Genomic DNA, 14793 nt, shown 5'->3' on the forward strand with positions numbered 1-14793 from the left:
AATCCTCCCTTATTGTGTACGCTCGTCCGGGCACAGTACCTAACTGGAGTCTGGAGGAGGGTCATAGGGGGAGGAGCCAGTGCACACCACCTGATCGGAAAAGCTTTACTTTTTGTGCCCTGTCTCCTGCGGAGCCGCTATTCCCCATGGTCCTTTCAGGAACCCCAGCATCCACTACGGACTCCGAGAAATAGATTTATCGGTAAGTAAAATCTTATTTTAATGTCAATATGCTAAATGCTAAAGCCCTGGATACGTTTTCCTGTTAGAAATGTGTCCAATCCATTTTTAAATGCATTTACAGAGTCTGCCATTGTTATCTTCTCCGGCAGTGAGTTCCGAATCTTTATTACCCTTACGGTGAAGAACCCTTTCCTACGTTGTGTACGGAATTTCCTCTCCTCTAGCCTCAGCGAGTGCCCACGTGTCCTATACAGAGTTCTTTTAATAAACAAATCTGCTGCCAACTCCTTGTAATGACCCTTTACATATTTGAAGATATTAATAATGTCTCCTCTTAGTCTCCTCTTTTCTAGTGTATACATATTTAACCTAGTAAGCCTCTCCTCGTATTCCAGTGACTCTAACCCTTTAATCAATTTAGTAGCTCGTCTTTGAACTCTTTCTAGTTCCCCGATATATAAAGTATGTTTGTAAAACCGAACAATTAAGGAGCGCTTATAGAATACTCAGATTTATTTTACATAAATAATATCATTAATACACATTAATACTCAAACAATCAGAATAATGGCAGTGAATAAGCGTAATGTTATAGGTATAATCATCTAAGATAGATCGGTTTTGTTATCCAGTGTTGCAGTCCATTTAAAAGTTTTATGCTGGTAATGTCCAGAGTTAGCACGCTGGTGTATTGTACATAACAAGTCCCAACCAGTAATGAGTGAGAGTTACTCCAACCAACAGGGGTGAGCATAACGTACCCACTGTTCCAACCTCTTTCTAAATTAGGACTTGTTATGTACAATACACCAGCGTGCTAACTCTGGACATTACCAGCATAAAACTTTTTAAATGGACCGCAACACTGATTGTTTGAGTATTAATTTAATGTGTATTTATGCTATCCCTCAAAATGTATTCTAATATCTTACCCTCTATAGAGGTTAAACTAACTGGTCTATAGTTTCCAGGATTATTTTTAGCTCCCTTTCTAAATAAAGGCACTACCTCAGCTATGCACCAATCCTTTGGTACCGTGCCTGATCTAATTGAACTATTGAAAATCAGGTATAGGGGTTTTGCTAGCTATGTCCAAAGCTCCATAAATAATCCTTGGATGAAAACCATCTGGGCCTGGTGATTTATTCATCTTTATTTTGCTTAGTCTATCCAGGACTACTTCCTCACTTAAACAAGTATCTAGCCAAGAGTCATTACCTTCACTGTCGTTAAGCACTACTGTCACCTGCGCGCGCATCCTCCCTGGTGAATACTGAGGGGAAAAAATGTGTTCAATATTTCCGCTTTTAATTTGTGATCGTTTGTCAAAGCTCCCAGTTCATCTTTTAATGGGCCCACGTTCTCCTTCTTCAACCTTTTACTGTTTATATATTTATAAAACTTTTTAGGATTGGTTTTACTATCTATAGTGATTTGCTTTTCATTTGCAATTTTAGCTGCTCTTATTACTTTTTTGCTTCTTTTATTGCATTCCTTGTAATACCGGAATGACTCCTCCCCTCCATTAGATTTAAATGTTTTGAAAGCACGCCTCTTATTAGCCATTACTTCTTTGACCTCCTTATTAAGCCACATTGGTTTGTGTTTAATACTCCTGCGTTTACTGCTCATTGGAATGAATTTGTGAATATTGCTTTCAAGCATCCCTTTTAAAGCATCCCACATTTCCGAAGTGTCCTTGCCATGAAACAACTCTTCCCAGTCAATGCCGTTTAGTGCCCGTCTCAGCATATTGAAGTTAGCTTTTCTAAAGTTGAATGTTTTGGTTGCTCCCTTACAGCTATTTTTCTTGAAACTGATGTCAAAAGTGATTATATAGTGATCGCTGTTTCCCAAGGTCTCCCCAACTTTAGTGTTTGATATAATGTCCACATTATTGGTAATAACTAGGTCCAGAATAGTTTTACCTCTAGTTGGGTCCTCGACTAATTGAGTCAAGAATTGATCCTTTAATGTATTTAAAAACCTGCTGCTCCTACATTTTAAACATGAATCGTTCCTCCAATGTATATCAGGATAGTTAAAGTCTTCTAACACTAGGATGTCCCCCATTCCTGCTGCTTTTTCAATTTGCTGTAAGAGTTGTTCCTCCTCATGTACGCTGATATCCGGTTGCTTGTAACACGTGCCAATGACTAGTTTCTTTGCTTCAGTGCCCTCACTTGTGATCTCAACCCATAGCGACTCCATGTTATCTCCAATCCCCTTGTAAATAGTATCTATTAAGCATGGTTTAAGAGATAGTTTAACGAAGAGACATATCCCTCCTCCCCTTTTGGTAGCCCTATCCCTCCTAAAAAGAGAATAACCCTCCAAAAAAGGGTTGTGATCGACAATTTTCATGCATATGGTTTGTACCACTGATCTGACAGTCAATTTGGGCTAGATCACTGGCCCAGTCTACCTTTGAGCTTAAGCAGCTTGTTGCATGTTCCCAGGATTCAGGCATAGGGATCCATCCCTTCACTTCTGTCACGGATTTCTTCAGCTGTTGTTGCCGGGCACCTGGATTCACCTGTTCAGAAGCCTCACTAGACCTTCCAGTTTGTCCCCAAGCCTTGAAATGTCTGGTTAACCTCTTTAGAAAGAAACTTTGATAAATCTTCAGACCCTGGAAACATCAGAGTTCTGCATTAGTTCAATCCTAGTGGTAGTGAAGTCTGACTCTGATATAAGTTGAAGAGGAGTAAGACATTTAGGAGTCCTGCGGCTGTACAATTTAGAGCAGGCAGTGCAACAGTCTCTTCACATCATGAAGATGCATCCATGTTATACATCTATTATGCACCTATTGTAGGTCTCCAGTCTGCTACTTTACGCAAATGCCCTTCACTGGTGTATATCCATGCTTCTGTATGTGTAGAGACTGAGACGCCCACTGTCAGTATCCGTAGGCACTGATATACTGATTGCTGTGTCTTCAGACATATGCAACATACACACATGCGCAGAAGGAAAAAATGTCACCTCTGCATCAGACATCAGCAGTGCATGTGACTCAGAGTCATGAGCTAAGTACCTAAATATGTATATATTTATGTGTATACCTAAAGTTCAAGAATACAAGCATACATAATGTATAACATAGGACAATGGTAGCAACTGATATGTATTGATGTTTTTGTGGTTGAACTCACTCTAGTCACGACTTTTTTATTTATTTATTTCCTCCTAGCATCTAGTAGGCTGCCCGAAAATCGGAAGAGACGAAAACGGTTAAGACTTGCTGGTAAATTTAAGAAAGAAACTCGCCTAATTCCCTGTGAGGCTCCAAACTCTGAGGTAATAAATTACTTGCACTTACAGATGAGTCCCCGCCTCATTGTTGCTTAATGCAGTCACATGTGCGAAAGCATCATGGCAGCAACACAGTACCAGGTGCGAGTAGTCGCACCTGCGATCGCACAATACATTTCCTATAGATCAAGTGTGTGCATATTCACACGATCCCACAAACGGGCACGCTAATCGCAGGAAACCCGTGGCACTGGTCAAACCAGTCGCACCTGCCAATACTCTGGTGCAATGAAGATGGACATATCTGTAAGTGAAGCTTGATACACTGTCACTACTTTAATTAAAAAGTGTATTTAGTGTGTGTAAAGTGAAAGGTTACACCCTTGCCCATTTCCACGTCTGTTTTGAATAGCATAAGACACTTGTAAGGTACAGTGCATGTATCGGGCAAACGTAACCATAATCATCAGTAAGCAGTCTGTGGAAGTAGGTGCAGATTGGACCTCTTCTAGCGAACGTATTTCAAGATTTATGTGACGTTTAAGAATATTCTATTAAAGAGAGGAGGGTGTTTAAATTGCATCTAGAGACCCCTGCTGAACTTAACTTTCACGTTCGTACCACTGATCCGCCTAGCACAGTACAAGAGACCTCATATGCAAGATACTTGCATCTCTAAATATGAAACGTGTGTGCATGAGCAGCACACCCGTTTTACACCAAGATGCATCTTTACATTGTGCATAATGTACAGGTTGCTGTGAAGTGCCTTTATTATGTTGTTTTGGCTTATGGTTCTATGTACATACATTTTCAGTTGCTTCTATATTGTTTCTTTAAAGGGAGATCTTCATGACAGTGGTGCAACCAGTCCGAGCGACACCGCTGAAGAAGGACTGGAATATGATCATGGAGGATCATACTCGAAGAAGATGCAAGCGGAGAGAAGCGGAGGTGGAGCTGCCATGAAAGAGAATGTGTGCCAGGTAAGAGGCTAAATGCAGCTAAAACAACTTCAAGCTTGACCACTGTTTTGTTTTATTTTTCATACATAATGCTTATAAAATGAAGGTTTATTAATATACCCCAGTTTGCAATGATATTTCTCTATCGTCCTTGTGGATGCTGGGGTTCCTGAAAGGACCATGGGGAATAGCGGCTCCGCAGGAGACAGGGCACAAAAAGTAAAGCTTTCCGATCAGGTGGTGTGCACTGGCTCCTCCCCCTATGACCCTCCTCCAGACTCCAGTTAGATTTTTGTGCCCGGCCGAGAAGGGTGCAATCTAGGTGGCTCTCCTAAAGAGCTGCTTAGAGAAAGTTTAGCTTAGGTTTTTTATTTTACAGTGAGTCCTGCTGGCAACAGGATCACTGCAACGAGGGACTTAGGGGAGAAGGAGTGAACTCACCTGCGTGCAGGATGGATTGGCTTCTTGGCTACTGGACATCAGCTCCAGAGGGACGATCACAGGTACAGCCTGGATGGTCACCGGAGCCGCGCCGCCGGCCCCCTTGCAGATGCTGAAGTAAGAAGAGGTCCAGAATCGGCGGCTGAAGGCTCCTGCAGTCTTCTAAAGGTAGCGCACAGCACTGCAGCTGTGCGCCATTTTCCTCTCAGCACACTTCACACGGCAGTCACTGAGGGTGCAGGGCGCTGGGAGGGGGGCGCCCTGGGAGGCAAATGAAAACCTTTTTTGGCGAAAAATACCTCACATATAGCCCCCAGAGGCTATATGGAGATATTTAACCCCTGCCAAGATTCACTAAATAGCGGGAGACGAGCCCGCCGAAAAAGGGGCGGGGCCTATCTCCTCAGCACACAGCGCCATTTTCTCTCACAGAAAGCCTGGAGAGAAGGCTCCCAGGCTCTCCCCTGCACTGCACTACAGAAACAGGGTTAAAACAGAGAGGGGGGGCACTGATTTTGGCGATATTGAGATATATAAAGATGCTATAAGGGAAAACACTTATATAAGGTTGTCCCTATATAATTATAGCGTTTTGGTGTGTGCTGGCAAACTCTCCCTCTGTCTCCCCAAAGGGCTAGTGTGGGTCCTGTCCTCTGTCAGAGCATTCCCGGTGTGTGTGCTGTGTGTCGGTACGTGTGTGTCGACATGTTGAGGACGATGTTGGTGAGGAGGCGGAGAAATTGCCTGTAATGGTGATGTCACTCTCTAGGGAGTCGACACCGGAATGGATGGCTTATTTAGGGAATTACGTGAGAATGTCAACACGCTGCAAGGTCGGTTGACGACGTGAGACGGCCGACAAACTATTAGTACCGGTCCAGGCGTCTCAGAAACACCGTCAGGGGCGTTAAAAACGCCCATTTACCTCAGTCGGTCGACACAGACACGGACACTGAATCCAGTGTCGACGGTGAATAAACAAACGTATTTCTCATTAGGGCCACACGTTAAGGGCAATGAAGGAGGTGTTGCATATTTCTGATACTACAAGTACCACAAAAAAGGGTATTATGTGGGAGTGAAAAAACTACCTGTAGTTTTTCCTGAATCAGATAAAATAAAATGAAGTGTGTGATGATGCGTGGGGTTACCCCGATAGCAAATATTGGCGTTATACCCTTTCCCGCCAAAAATTAGGGCGCGTTGGGAAACACCCCTTAGGGTGATAAGGCGCTCACACGCTTATCAAGTGGCGTTACCGTCTCCAGATACGGCCGCCCTCAAGGAGCCAGCTGATAGGAAGCTGGAAAGATATCCTAAAAAGTATATACACACATACGGTGGTTATACTGCGACCAGCGATCGCCATCAGCCTGGAGATGCAGTGCTGGGTTGGCTTGGTCGGATTCCCTGACTGAAAATATTTTATTCATATAGGGCATTTAATAGGATGCATTCTATATATATGTACGTGAGATGCACAGAGGGATATTTGCTCTCTGGCATCAAGATAAGTACGTTGTCCATATCACCCAGAAGATGTCATGGACACGACAGTGGTCAGGTGATACAGATCCCATACGGCACATGGAAGTATTGCCGTATAAAGGGAAGGAGTTAGTTGGGGTCGGTCCATCGGACCTGGGGACCACGGCAACAGCTGGGAAATCCAACCTTTTTACCCCAAGTTACATCTCAGCTGAAAAAGACACCGTCTTTTCAGCCTCAATCCTTCCTTTCCCATGAGGGCATGCAGGCAAAAGGCCAGTCATATCTGCCCAGACATAGAGGTAAGGGAAGTAGACTGCAGCAGGCAGCCCCTTCCCAGGAAAAGAAGCCCTCCACCGCGTCTGCCAAGTCCTCAGCATGACGCTGGGGCCATGCAAGCGGACTCAAGGTGGGGGGGTAGTCTCAAGAGTCTCAGCGCGCAGTGGGATCACTCGCAGGTTGACCCCTAGATAGTACAAGTATTATCCCAGGGGTACAGATTGGAGAGTCGAGACATCTTCTCCTCGCAGGTTTCTGAAGTCTGCTTTACCAACGGCTCCCTCCGACAGGGAGGCAGCATTGGAAACAATTCACAAGCTGTATATCCAGCAGGTGATAATCAAAGTACCCCTCCTACAACAAGGAAAAGGGTATTATTTTTCCACACTATATTGTGGTACTGACGCCAGACGGCTTGGTGAGACATAGTCTAAACTGAAATCTTTGAACACTTACATAAAAGGTTCAAATCGAGATGGAGTCACTCAGAGCAGTGATAGCGAACCGGAAAAAAGGGGACTATATGGTGTCCCTGGACATCAAGGATTACCTCCATGTCCAAATTTGCCCTTCTCAACAAGGGTACCTCTGGTTCGTGGTACAGAACTGTCAATATCAGTTTCAGACGATGCCGTTTGAATTATCCACGGCACCCCGGGCCTTTTACCAAGGTAATGGCCGAAAAGATGTTTCTTCAAAGAAAAAAGGCATCTAAATTATCCCTTACTTGGACGATATCCTGAAAAGGGCAAGTTCCAGAGAACAGTTGGAGGTCGGAAGAGCACTATCTAAAGTAGTTCTACGACAGCACGACTGGATTCTAAATATTCCAAGAATCGCAGCTGTTTTCCGACGATACGTCTGCTGTTCCTAGGAATGATTCTGGGCATAGTCCAGAAAAAGGTGTTCCTCCGGGAGGAAAAAGCCAAGGAGTTATTCGACCTAGTCAGAAACCTCCTAAAACCAGGCCAAGTATCAGTGCATCAATGCACAGGAGTCCTGGGAAAAATGGTGGCTTCTTACGAAGCGATTCCATTCGGCAGATCTCAGGGGATTTGCTGGACGAATGGTCCGGATCGCATTTTCAGATGCATCAGCGGATAATCCTGTCTCCAAGGACAAGGGTGTCTCTTCTGTGGGGGCTGCAGAGTGCTCATCTTTTAGAGGGCAGCACACTCAGCATTCAGGACTGTGTTCTGGGGACCACGGATACCAGCCTGAGAGGCTGGGGAGTAGTCACACAGGGAAAAAATTTCCAAGGAAGTGTGGTCAAGTCTGGAGACTTCTCTCCACATGAATATACTGGAGCTAAGGGCAATTTACAATGCTCTGAGCCTAGGAAGACTCCTGCTTCAAAGTCAACCGGTGCTGATCCAGTAGGACATCATCATGGCGGTCGCCCACGTTATCAGACGGGGCGACACAAGAAGCAGGAGGGCAATGACAGATTCTTCGCTGGGCGGAAAATCATGTGATAACACTGTCAGCAGTGTTCATTCCGGGAGTGGGCAACTGGGAAGATTTCCTCAGCATAAATGAATTCCACCCGGAAAAGTGGAAACTTAATCTGGAAGTTTCCACATGATTGTAAACCGTTGGGAAAGACCAAAGGTGGTTATGATGGCGTCCCACCTGAAGCGCCAGGTCAAGAGACACTCAGGCAATAGCTGGGACGCTCTGGTAACACCGTCGGTGTACCAGTCGGTGTATGTGTTCCATCCTCTGCTTTTCATACCCAATGTATTGAAAATGATAGGAAGGAGAGGAGTAAGAACTATACTCGTGGCTCCGGTTTGGCCAAGAAGGACTTGGTTCCCGGAACTTCAAGAGATACTAAGAAGGGTCTTGATTCGGCAAGAACCGTGTCTGTTCCGGGACTTACCGCAACTGCGTTGACGCCAAGGCGGGTGAACGCCGGATCCTAAGGGAAAGAGGCATTCCGGAAGAGGTCATCCCTACCCTGGTCAGAGCCAGGAAGGAGGTGACCGCACAACATTATCACCACTTAGGTGAAAATATGTGCCAGGGTGTGAGTCCAGGAAGGCTCCACGGAAGAATTTCAACTAGGTTAATTTCTACATTTCCTGCAAACAGGAGTGTCTATGGGTCTCAAATTGGGTCCATTAAGGTTCAAATTTTGGCCTGTTGATTTTCTTCCAGAAAGAAATTGGCTTCAGTTCCTGAAGTCCAGAAGTTGTTAAGGGATTACTGCATATACAGCCCCTTTGATGTCTCCAGTGGCACTGGGCGATCTCAACGTAGTTTTGGGATTCCTAAAAAATCACATTGGTTTAAACAACTCAAATCTGTGGATTTGATATATCTCACATGGAAAATGACCATGCTGTTGGTCCTGGCCTCGGCCAGGCGAGTGTCAGAATTGGCGGCTTTATCTCACAAAGCCATATCTGATTGTCCATTCGGACAGAGCAAAGCTGCGGACTCGTCCCCAGTTTTCTCCTTAAGGTGGTGTCAGCGTTTCACCTGAACCAGCTTATTGTGGTACCTGCGGCTACTAGGGACTTGGAGGACTCCAAGTTGCTGGATGTTATCAGGGCCCTGAAAATATAGTTTCCAGGTTGGCTGGAGTCAGGAAATCTGACTTGCTGTTTATCCTGTATGCACCCAACAATGCTGGGTGCTTCTGCTTCTAAGCAGTCGATTGCTCGTGGGATTGGTAGCACAATTCAACTTGCACATTCTGTGGCAGGCCTGCCACAGTCTAAATCTGTTAAGGCCCATTCCACAAGGAAGGTGGGCTCATCTTGGGCGGCTGCCCGAGGGGTCTCGGCATTACAACTTTGCCGAGCAGCTACGTGGTCGGGGGAGAACACGTTTGTAAAATTCTACAAATTTGATACCCTGGCAAAAGAGGACCTGGAGTTCTCTCATTCGGTGCTGCAGAGTCATCCGCACTCTCCCGCCCGTTTGGGAGCTTTGGTATAATCCCCATGGTCCTTTCAGGAACCCCAGCATCCACAAGGACGATAGAGAAAATAAGAATTTACTTACCGATAATTCTATTTCTCGGAGTCCGTAGTGGATGCTGGGCGCCCATCCCAAGTGCGGATTATCTGCAATACTTGTACATAGTTATTGCTAACTAAATCGGGTTATTGTTGTTGTGAGCCATCTTTTCAGAGGCTCCGCTGTTATCATACTGTTAACTGGGTTCAGATCACAGGTTGTACAGTGTGATTGGTGTGGCTGGTATGAGTCTTACCCGGGATTCAAAATTCCTCCCTTATTGTGTACGCTCGTCCGGGCACAGTACCTAACTGGAGTCTGGAGGAGGGTCATAGGGGGAGGAGCCAGTGCACACCACCTGATCGGAAAGCTTTACTTTTTGTGCCCTGTCTCCTGCGGAGCCGCTATTCCCCATGGTCCTTTCAGGAACCCCAGCATCCACTACGGACTCCGAGAAATAGAATTATCGGTAAGTAAATTCTTATTTTCTGGTTGCAGTATTACATGTTCTTGCATAAATGTGGTGTCTTTCTTTATAAGGTTCATGGGATTGGGTCCAGTATTTAAGCTTCTGGTGTTTGCTTTAACCAAGGTTCAGAGAGGCTCCGATATGAATAGACATGTTTGGAAGCAGGAGTGTATTTTGTGTGAGTTGCCATATTTCCTGCAGTATACTTGAAGAGTGTCTGATCTCTTCTTTACAGGTGTGTGAGAAGCCAGGGGAGCTGCTATTGTGTGAGGCCCAGTGCTGCGGAGCTTTTCATCTGCAGTGCCTTGGTATGAATGGCATGCCTCGGGGAAAGTTCATCTGTAGCGAGTGTTCTGCAGGTGAGTGTCTACACAATGCCAAGCAAGTGTTAGCATTACATTAGCACTAAAAGTTGTCATTTGTTTTTAAAATGTATTTCCACCGAAAACAGACAATGGGGTAAATTTACTAAGATGGGAGTTCTATTTAAGATGGATGTTGCCCATAGCAACCAATCAGATTCTACTTCTCATTTATCTAGTGCCTTCTAGAAGATAATACCTGGAATCTGATTGGTTGCTATGGGCCACATCCCATCTTAAATAGAACTCCCATCTTAGTAAATTTACCCCAATGTGTCTCATTGTCCAGGTTCTAACTTTAATAGTCTAAAACGACACATAGTAAAGAATATGACCAAGCATGGAGATAGTAAGAGTTAGAGTTGTGCTGTTGGTGCTGGACTCCAGGTTACCAGCCTATAAAGCTTCTGATGCGGAAGTGTGAATTACATTTAATGCCACAAAGCAATTAGTTAATATTGTTATATTTCTTCATCTTTCTTATACTTTTTGTTTGTAGTAGCTGTTGGCTCTTTGGTGGATCTATGTACTAAGCCTTGCATAGAGATACCAGCCAAGCCGCTCCTAACTACCATGTTACAGGCTGTGTTGGAAAAATGACAGAAGCTGGTTGGTACTTTATAATCTCTCCACTTTTATCTATACTCTTTAAGGCTTGGTAAATAAACCCCATAGTTCCGTAGGAATGTATTTTGTCATGACAATCCCTTTGTTCAGTGTATAATGTGCTATGTTATTGTTGAACATTTTCTAACAATTGCTAACTTCAATGAAGGTTCTACACTCCATTTAATATAGTTTAGTGCCTAAATGGAAATGTGTACCCACTGCCAAACTAATGTGATAGACTGATAATGGGCTACTGAGTCAGGTAGTGGTCAAATAAAGGGGAAGAATTGAGGGGTTTTCTCTTTCATCCACTAGGGGACACTGGAGTTCCTTATACATTAGGGGTGTGAAGCTTGCAAACCGGAGGTGTGGCACAATCTATATCAGTATTGTCTGCACAGCCGGTTCCTCCCCCTTCACATCCCTCCTCCCTCAGTTTTGAAAATTGTGCTAGGAGGTAGCACATGGAGCTTGGAGCTCCTGACAAATAAAAGTATTATTGGAGCTGCATCCACCTAATAAAAGGGAGACAAGGCTGACTTATATTGGGAGACAAAGGGGGTCATTCCGAGTTGTTCGCTCTGTATTTTTCTTCGTATCGCAGCGATTTTCCGCTAAGTGCGCATGCGCAATGTTCGCACTGCGACAAGTAAATTTGCTATGCAGTTAGGTATTTTACTCACGGCATTACGAGGTTTTTTTCTTCGTTCTGGTGATCGTAGTGTGATTGACAGGAAGTGGGTGTTTCTGGGCGGAAACAGGCCGTTTTATGGGAGTGTGTGAAAAAACGCTACCGTTTCTGGGAAAAACGCGGGAGTGGCTGGAGAAACGGAGGAGTGTCTGGGCGAACGCTGGGTGTGTTTGTGACGTCAAACCAGGAACGACAAGCACTGAACTGATCGCAGATGCCGAGTAAGTTTGAAGCTACTCAGAAACTGCTAAGAAGTGTCTATTCGCAATTTTGCTAATCTTTCGTTCGCAATTTTGAGAAGCTAAGATTCACTCCCAGTAGGCGGCGGCTTAGCGTGTGCAAAGCTGCTAAAAGCAGCTTGCGAGCGAACAACTCGGAATGACCACCAAAGATCCCTTTTGAAGGGACCTGCATTTATCCACTGGGAAATCCTCATCTAAAACAGTGTTGAGTACTGGTTTTTACAAAGAGCCCTCCCAACATTAGGTTCTTAGTTTAGTTCCTTGCTCTGTTATTTAACTTAAAAGCCAGAGCTATTAGCTACTTCTGCTATAATCCCTCTCAGAACTGCTGGATATAGCGTAATGGTAAAGGTCCGAGCCCTGCATCTCCCCAAGTATTTCTGTTACGCGGGGCTGCAGGCGCACGGTGGGGAACTTCTGCGCTGCTTCGGGCGCGCTCTGTTACCTTATCACGCGGCGGGACTTAGAGGAAACGTCCCGTAGCGCGTACAGCCAGAGGAGGTCAGACGCCGCAAGGGCTCGGCTGATGCTGCGGGCGGTCCCGGAGCGCGGCAAGTGAAATAGGCGCTGGAGGTACTCAGAGACTCTGGCGGGCATAGAGGACGGAGCGGCGTGAGAGTAGAGAGGCGCTGACTGCAGTGTACCGAGAGATGATGGGGAACCGGTCAGCAGGTACACAAAGAACGCCTCCCCATATGCTTCATATATGGATGAGGTGACTAAAAATTTTGGCTGTCGGCCATTTTAATCTGCAAGCATTGGCGCCATTCTAAGGGGAGGATATAAACCCCCCCCCCCCCCCCCCTCCCCTTGCATAGTCACTAACTTCATTTTAATGGGAGGGGATAAACCCTTACCCTGGTATTGACACATCAGGCTATTTTAGTGTAGTAGTAGTAGTAGTAGCTCCCTCTACTGGTAGAGATTTTTTTTTATATATATATATATATATATATATATATATATATATATATATATATATATATATATATATAAATTTTACATGAGGATTTCCTGAAAATGTAATTCTTAATATTTATATCTTCAAAGGATTTCTATGCAAAGATCCTGAAGACAATACTGAGAAGCACGTGGGTAACCTCACCATCGTAGCTCATTTACAGTTCGGTCTGTGAGGATTGCAAACCGGCTGGTGAAAATTTTTCTTTAAATATTTATTTATTTATTTTTAAATTTTAACTTTTTGACATTTCCCCTTTTTATGAAGGGATAAGTTTGCCAGCCGGTTCCAATACCTTCGCTTCCGTCATCCCTCAGTCTTTCCCTTCCTAGTTTAAAGGGTGAAAGCGCTGCGTAATACCCTAGTACGAGGTTTAAATAGCATGTCTAAAGCACCAACCAAGACTCCAAAGACCTGCTATGTTTGTACGAAGTGTAACAAAAAGAGCACGAGGGTTGGCATTTCTGGGGTGTGCGACTCCTGCTTGGACAAGGACGCTCCACCTGGGAGCAGTGCTCCGCCTAGGTCATGGGAAGACAACCTGGCAAATAGAATCTCACAGGAGATGGAGGAATCCCGCAGACAGCAATCGGAATGGGCTGCGGGATTCTCTAAGACGATGGAGAAATTTCTCATCAAGTTAACGCCGCGAGCACATGCAGAAACGAATGTGCGCAAGGCAGTTAAAAGACCTCTTCCTATTATAACGGAAACAGACGAGGAAGGAGATCCTCTCATTGATACGGAGGAAGGTGAGTTAATTGAATCTACCCTGGACGCCGATTGTCCAGAAGTAGACACGGCAATCTCGGGTATTAAGTTTTTGATTGAGGCGGTAAACGAGATCCTTGACTTCAAGGCGGAAGAAGAATTCGATTTATTCGAATCCCAAAAGCCGCGTTCTGCGGTGTTTCCCATTCCGAAATCCCTCCAATCTCAGATGGAGGAGGCTTGGAAACAGCCGGACAAACGTTTTCAATTTCCAAAGAGGTTTCAAGCAACTTATCCCCTACCCAAGGGTGTCATGGATAAGTGGGAGACTCCACCTGTAGTGGATGCTTCCCTAGGAAGGTTATCGAAGAAGACAATATTGCCGATACCTAATGTGACGACTTTCAAGGATGCGTCAGACCGGAAGGTGGACACAACTTTAAAGTCAATATTCATGGCAGCAGGTGCAGCACAGAGACCTGCGATCGTTTGTGCTTGGGTCAACAAGGCCATGGGCGCGTGGTCTAAGCGTATTGTACAAGCTATTGAGGAGGAAAATAGCTTGGAAGAGATTACCCAACTGGCGGACCACATTCGAGAATCTGCTTCATACTTGTGTCAAGCCTCACAGGATCTTAGCAGAATAGCTTCGCGCATCTCCGCTTCGGCTATATCAGCTAGACGGATTTTATGGCTCAGAGAATGGCAAGGAGACTGACACCAAGAAGGCGGTTGAATCCATCCCCTTTGGGGGAGAGATGCTTTTCGGTGCTGAGTTGGATAAGTGGATTTCGCAGGCTACAGCAGGGAAGTCTACCTTTCTGCCTACTCCATATATGAGAGCCGTTCCACAGGCTAGAAGAGGATATTCGGGACCGGCGTTTAATTAATTTAGGTCGCGGTCCTTTTGAGGGAGAGGACGAGGTTTTGGTAAACAGTTCGTAGAGGCAGAGGCCGCGCACAGGCAGCAGCCAGACAACAGGATAAACCTGTTGACAAGACCGTGGCATGACGGTCTTCCGGCCCACCTGGGATCCCCCTTGGTGGGCGCCCGTCTGGAAGGTTATCGGGACATATGGACAGTCACCTCTCCAGATCCTTGGATCAACGACATAATCTCCCAGTGGTACAGACTGGATTTTCAACAGAGACCTCACAGTCAGTTTT

The 14793-nt window shown here is 45.2% G+C and overlaps 1 protein-coding gene across 5 annotated transcripts in view; it reads left to right on the forward strand.

Annotated features, from left to right (window-relative positions):
- Positions 1 to 14793, forward strand: part of NSD1 (nuclear receptor binding SET domain protein 1) — a 212124-nt gene that overhangs the window by 143830 nt on the left and 53501 nt on the right. For all 5 annotated transcript variants that reach the window (XM_063927954.1, XM_063927952.1, XM_063927955.1 and 2 more), the window contains exons 10-12: positions 3380 to 3486; positions 4284 to 4427; positions 10286 to 10409. In XM_063927954.1, coding sequence (XP_063784024.1) covers positions 3380 to 3486; positions 4284 to 4427; positions 10286 to 10409 — 375 coding nt within the window. The remainder of the gene's footprint in view (positions 1 to 3379; positions 3487 to 4283; positions 4428 to 10285; positions 10410 to 14793) is intronic.

Source organism: Pseudophryne corroboree, chromosome 6 (assembly GCF_028390025.1).
Source record: "Pseudophryne corroboree isolate aPseCor3 chromosome 6, aPseCor3.hap2, whole genome shotgun sequence".
In the NCBI taxonomy this organism is placed as follows: domain Eukaryota; kingdom Metazoa; phylum Chordata; class Amphibia; order Anura; family Myobatrachidae; genus Pseudophryne; species Pseudophryne corroboree.